This window comes from Cucurbita moschata, unplaced genomic scaffold (assembly GCF_002738365.1).
Source record: "Cucurbita moschata cultivar Rifu unplaced genomic scaffold, Cmos_1.0 Cmo_Scf00007, whole genome shotgun sequence".
NCBI lineage: Eukaryota > Viridiplantae > Streptophyta > Magnoliopsida > Cucurbitales > Cucurbitaceae > Cucurbita > Cucurbita moschata.
In genome coordinates, this window is record NW_019268523.1 from 142,555 (window position 1) to 149,103 (window position 6,549).

The window sequence follows — 6,549 nt, forward strand, 5'->3', positions numbered from 1 at the left end:
TTTTTTTTTTTTTTTTTTTTTTTTCTCTCTCTCTCTAGTTCTGCATTTTATCCATATTAGCCATAACAAGAATGGATTTATTATACTTATTATAAAATAACGTTTACTTGTTAGGTGGAGGAAAAGGGGTTGACCGTGGAGATAGCTGAAAGAATTGGTGATTTTGTGAAGGAAAGGGGACATCCATTGGAGTTATTATCTAAGCTGAAACAGGAGCAGAGCCCTCTACTACAAAATAAAGGATCTTCGGATGCCTTGAATGAACTAGAGATTTTATTTAGTGCTCTTGAAAAGTCGAATTGTGTTGACAAAGTGGTATTTGACTTGAGTCTTGCCAGGGGACTTGATTACTACACTGGAGTAATTTATGAAGCTGTTTTTAAAGGTGGTACCCAGGTAAATTTCTATATGTCATCATCCTGTCTGTTGGCACCTTTCTTGTTTTTGACTTGTTACGCATATGCCGTTATTTGATACGAGTTCCAACTCTGCTTCAATTGCTAGAGAATTTTCCTTGATAATTCAACTGACAGTGATTGGGAGGATTTTGTTGTGTTAGAGCAATCAAAAGAATTCAAAATTCTGTTGGAAATTATTTTTGCTCTCGAAGATCATTTCTCCTTAATGATATTACCTGTAACGATGTGCGAAGATACCATCATGTGTTATGTTGCTGCCTCCTAATACATATTTGATTTGGACGGTGGATGTAAATAACAAATCATTTATGTTTCTCAGATTGGTTCTATTGCTGCTGGTGGACGCTACGACAACCTTATTGGAATGTTTGGTTCCAAGCAGGTCCCAGCAGTTGGTGTCAGTCTTGGTATTGAGCGAGTTTTTGTTATTATGGAACAACTTTTGAAAGATCAAAACCAGGTAATAACTTCGGTAACCATTTGATTTTAAAAATTAGGAACTAGTTTTAGTTGTCAAAATATAACATGGATTCATTTAATTCAATTGTTGGGAAGTTGCAGACTACTCGGGCCACTAAGACGGAAGTGTTAGTGAGCATACTGGGGGATGATTTGACACAAGCAGCGGAGCTTGCAAGTGAGATATGGAGTGCGAAGGTGCATGCGGAATTCCTGGTGAATAAAAGAGTGATGAAGCATATTGATCGTGCCAAGGAGGCAAGAATCCCTTGGATAGTATTTCTTGGGGAACGTGAAGCGAGCGAGGGGATTGTGAAGTTGAAAAACGTGGAAACCTTCGAGGAAGTAACAGTTTCCAGAAGCAACATCATTGATGAACTCAAGAAACGCTTGACCCCTTGATTGATTGATTGCTGTTATAACTCACTAGTTGGGAAGAACTACTACTCTTTTACACATCCATATTTTTTTTTGTATACTCATGAATATAGAACGTAGCCTTAGGTTGGTATCTATCTATATTCATGGCTCACATTTGGGCTGTGTTTGACAACCCAATCCATTTTTGTTGTAAACTTGGTGGCTGAGTTTTTTTTCTCTTTCTCGATGGTGAGACGGGTGGCTGTAGTGAGAGATTCTTTGTGTTATTTGTTGATGCTTTGCCTGAAACAAAGCTTGTGAATGCTGCCGCCGCTGCTGCTATTTGTTTGTCTTCTTATCTTCAGGAGCGACAACACCTTGAGAAGGTAGCAGGTTAGAGTATCTAATTATGTTTTAAAGCTTCATCTCTTATTATTATTATTATTATTATTATTATTATTATTATTATTATTATTATTATTATTATTATTGTGAAATATAAAATAATTACATTTGACTTTTATTCACGGCCATAAATAGAATACATAACTGGTTCCATTCCAGGTGACTTTTTATTTTAATTTAAAATTAAAATATGAATTTGGGAATTTTGAAACTGATTATTCTAAATATAGTAAATAATAGTATTGTTATGTAGATTTGGATAGACACCGATAATCTTGTTTCCATTATAAGGTAGATGCATATTTGAGGAAGAAACGTGGGTCATCAATTTCTAATCTTTTATTGGGGAACATTAATGGAAATTCTCATTTATTTTGTCTCTATTTTTATTTAGTTTTATTTTTTTTATAATATCTTTCAGAATGCTATAAAAGCACCCACTTTCCGTCCTTTGTAATTGTATTCAACCAACTTCTCCTCTCCTCTTCTATTCTCTCCTCATTCTCTTCAATATCCTTGTGAGATTTTGAGATTTATATCAACTCTTTGGACCCTAAGACGAAGGGTATAAAGGTAATTCTACATATATATATATATATATATATATATATATATATATATATATATATTTATTTATCTATTTAGTCTCTATACTTTTAATTGAATGGAAGTCGGTTTAAATATACATATTTTTCAGTGAAATTTTTTACCAAATGTTCCTCGAGTGTATCTAAAATGGTTGAAACGATTTTCTCAATTGTCTTTAACATTAGTGGGTGTATCTAAAGAGCAAAAGAAATTAAAAGCTAATATAACATAGAAATACTTAATATCCAATGGTTGTCATTCTAGATTTAGAAGATGTTTGTTTGTCAACCAAACGGAGAAAGGAGATGTTAGATTTCAGAGCTTTGTAACTGCAAACAAGAGAAGAAAAAATGGAAAGGATAGGAGGAGGAGGAGAAGAGAATTAATGCGGGGAAGATGGAGGATTCAAATACGTTATTGGCAACTCAGATTTGGTTGTAAATGTCAGAGTTTCAGATTTTATATTCTTTAATAAACAAAGAAGGAAAATATATAATATAGTATATAGTGTGTAGTGGCATTACATGGGGGCGCTATTAATTAACAGTTTTTCTTTTAGATATCAAAATGGACATTCCAATCTACTTTTTGTTTTTAGTTTTTGAAGTTAGAGAGAGGCGAAAGATGAACAGTGGAAATGCAATTTTAGAGCGAGAGTTGGATTTGAAATCGAGGAAACAAGATGGAACCGTTTCCAAATGAAAACGAATTTCAAGTTTTCGATCATCAAACGCCTTGTCGACGCGCCCTATACGTTAATCTTCACCTTTAACCATGTATGATTTTACTTCTCTTGTTTTCAATTCGATTCTCCTTCCTTCAACTTCACACCTCATTCTCTCAATTTCTTCTTCTCTTCTTTGACTCCTTCTCATTTCCTCATTTCCGCATTCCCGATGCCGATCGCAATTCAAGGTTTGCATGCGATTTCTCTCACTTCTCCTATGTACGTTTTTATTAATTGATCCATTTTCCCCTTCCTTTTTGTTCTTAATCCATTATCTGCGACGTGATATGATGAAATGAAGTATTGTCTGCTAATTCAATTGGTTTACCGACACCATCAAAACCAGGTTATGATCAACTGGAAGGTCTTATAATTGATCTCGCTCCTTAACTTTCGAAATCCACCTAGATGTGGCCACGACACCGTCCGGTTTTGGTGGGACGGTGTTTCTTTTGTATAAAAAGGTGCTGTTTGATTAGCTCCCAAGATCTCACTTTGTTTTATCGAGAACTTATCATTTTCAGAAAACGGAGTGGGTTTGGAGATGGATCATCTTTAAGAATCAAGTACATGTCAGATTTCCTATACGAATTTTACAGGAAGCTTCATTACTTGACGGTGAAGGGATTTTTTTATTATTATTTATAAATATTTCGTTGTTCTTTACATTTACTTTGGAACTCAACATTTGTTATCGACGTTGCCGCTGAAGTTTTGAAAAACTGGCTGTGAATGATCTGTTATATTTCTGATGAACCTTGGAGCGCCGAACATTATTTAAGAATCCTGATTCTCTAGAATATAATCTGCTTATGTTTCATTTCTTCTCAAGTGTGAATTTACGGAGCTGTTACAAAAGCTACCGCTTCCTTTATTTAAGGGGTGGCTTGAAACAGACACAACATCCTGCTATAACATGCTTGGGTTGAATATTCATTCATAAGTAATCTTCTACTTTTTGTCACATCTGGATAGTTCTATATCGTCGGTCACATTTTGGAAAGTGAGGATCAATGTGAACTCATGATTTATTTGGTGCAGCATACTTCTTGTCCATAGGCAGTGGACGATTTGTGGCCTGATTTGATGTGAGATGCAGCGGTCACGTAGAGCTCTTCTGCAGAGAAGAGCTTTGGAGAAAACTACCGGTGGGAGGAATGGCTTGTATATGTTCTCTCTGTCTTTACTTTTTGTTTTGTGGGGGCTTTTCTTCCTCCTTAGCCTATGGATCAGACAAGGCAACAGCCGTGGAGGTCAGCATCTAACTGAATTTTCTGTATCCCTCTTTTTTTTTTTTTTTTTACAATGATCTGAGAATCTACTTTGGGATTCACTGTTATATAACACTTTCATCTCATATGTTGGACGCAACACATGTTTTTCAGTTCGATTGCAAATTGTGTTGCGCAAGATTCAGAAATTGAGTATATTAGACATGATACATTTATTTCATAGTGATTTTGAATCGGATGGCTTCCCCTTGATTTTTTCCTATTGAATGTGAGTCTGCTCTATATGAGTCGTCCATCAATGTTTGGGTTTCTCCTTAGGGGCCAGTATGCTTGTTTATTTTGAAATTGACTTTGCTTTTCTCCTCTAGTCTTTATCTTAGAAGTTCGGGTTTCAAGTATTTGATAGTTTGAAGAGATTTCAATCTAGGCTGGATCTTTTAGTTTCCAATTATTTTTTATACTTTCTTGGAGACATGGATCTAATGGTTCTGCTAAACAACAGTAAAGGATATACCTGAATTAACTGATCCTATGTACATTTGTATTGTTTTCTTTAGTTAACAACACGGTCATGTAATTAAATGCCAACTTATGCTCGACTTTAATGTTATTTAGATGGCTGCACCGATCTACCAGATAGCATATCAACTTGGAATAAATCCACGAGTGGAAGCTACAAGCATTCTGAAATTATTACTGAAAGCCGTCAGAATAAAAATTGTTCAGTTGCTCTTTTAAAGGATCGGTTCATCGACAGTGCAGAATCTATAGCCTTTGACGATGATATCGTTGGTCGTGAAGAAAATGTAAATCATGACAATTTTGATGAGGATGTACATTTGCTTGCTTTTGGAGAGCAGCCTGATGAGAAGAAAAATGGTTTAGGAAGGAATTTTCAAACTGACTCTCTGAAGGCTGATCGACTGTCTCATGTTTTACCCCTTGGTCTCGAAGTATTCAAAAGTAGAGCATTTATCTCAGAAACCAAAACCAGACCTGGTCAACTGGAAAGTGCTATACATAGGTTGGAGCCTAGCGGTGCAGAATACAATTATGCAGCAGCTTCAAAGGGGTCGAAGGTATTGGGATTTAACAAGGAAGCCAAGGGAGCCTCAAATATATTAGGAAGGGACACAGATAAGTACCTCAGAAATCCATGTTCTGCTGAGGAAAAATTTGTTACTATGGAACTCTCTGAAGAAACGTTGGTGCGTACAATTAAAATTGCTAATTTTGAGCACCATTCTTCCAATTTGAAGGAATTTGAGCTTCTTGGAAGTTCGGTTTATCCTACAGATGTATGGGTAAAGCTTGGAAACTTTACTGCTGCAAATGCAAAGCACGCTCAAAGGTTTGTCTTAGAGGAGCCGAAATGGGCGAGATACCTGAAGTTGAGGCTTTTAAGTCATCACGGTTCAGAATTCTACTGCACACTGAGTGTTTTTGAAGTTTATGGACTGGATGCTGTCGAGGAAATGCTGGAGGATTTGGTTTCGGTTCATGATAATACTTTCATATCAACAGGACTTCCTGCTTATGATGAATCAACGGCGAAGGACAACGACGAACATCATAACTACGACGGAGAAATATCCCCTTTAAGGAGTGACGGTGATATTGTTCAGGATTTGGTTAAACATGATTTACCAGAGAGGTTTCAAGAACTGCGGCATCATCAAGCAGGCAGGATGCCTGGGGACACTGTTCTCAAGATACTGATGCAGAAAGTTCGCTCATCTGAGTTAAGCTTGTCTATCTTGGAGCGGTATTTGGAAGAACTAAATTCCAAATATGGAAATATTTTCAGACAGTTCAATGATGAGACCAGAGAGAACGAGCTACTCCTACAGAAGAGCCGAGAAGACATAAGGAATCTCCTCAGAATCCAGGAGAGCGCTGTATGTTAAATTCTTACTTCCATATAATTCTTAGTTATATTGTTCAAGCTTAATCTCCATAACCTTTCCGTATAATCTAATCCTACTGTCAAATGTGTTCTTTGCAGGGTAGAGATGTTAGGGATCTCATTTCTTGGAGGTCCTTTATTTCTCTGCAGTTGGATAGCCTTCTCAGAGACAATGCAATCCTCAGGTCAACTCCATTCTTCACACTCGCACACATTTTATTATTAGTACTAAGTAATCGGGTAGGAGTTCTTAAGAAAAGAAAATTAGGGAAAGTTTTCAATTTTCACACCTCCCGTACCCTCCTCAATTTTCTATCTTAAACTTTCAATTTCAACATTTTGGAACCTAGACTTCAATTAGTTTTGTAATTTCTACTTAATTCAATTTTTGTTAACTCACCTACAAATTTTAAACAAAAAAAAAAAAAAAAAAAAAAAAAAAAAAAAAAAAAA

At 35.9% G+C, this 6,549-nt stretch overlaps 2 protein-coding genes across 11 annotated transcripts in view; both read left to right on the plus strand.

Annotated features, from left to right (window-relative positions):
- The window catches only part of LOC111444724 (histidine--tRNA ligase, cytoplasmic-like), a 5,740-nt gene extending 4,160 nt beyond the window's left edge, over positions 1-1,580 (plus strand). The window contains exons 5-7 of the mRNA XM_023082736.1: positions 115-396; positions 739-879; positions 981-1,580. Coding sequence (XP_022938504.1) covers positions 115-396; positions 739-879; positions 981-1,280 — 723 coding nt within the window. The 3' untranslated portion in view covers positions 1,281-1,580. The remainder of the gene's footprint in view (positions 1-114; positions 397-738; positions 880-980) is intronic.
- Positions 1,581-2,116: 536 nt separating this feature from the next.
- The window catches only part of LOC111444725 (SUN domain-containing protein 4-like), a 6,000-nt gene continuing 1,567 nt past the window's right edge, over positions 2,117-6,549 (plus strand). The window contains exons 1-5 of one of the 10 annotated variants that reach the window (XM_023082738.1): positions 2,782-3,146; positions 3,305-3,576; positions 4,000-4,211; positions 4,806-6,088; positions 6,196-6,281. In XM_023082738.1, coding sequence (XP_022938506.1) covers positions 4,052-4,211; positions 4,806-6,088; positions 6,196-6,281 — 1,529 coding nt within the window. In that variant the 5' untranslated portion in view covers positions 2,782-3,146; positions 3,305-3,576; positions 4,000-4,051. The other 9 variants (XM_023082740.1, XM_023082741.1, XM_023082745.1 and 6 more) reach the window with 9 other exon arrangements.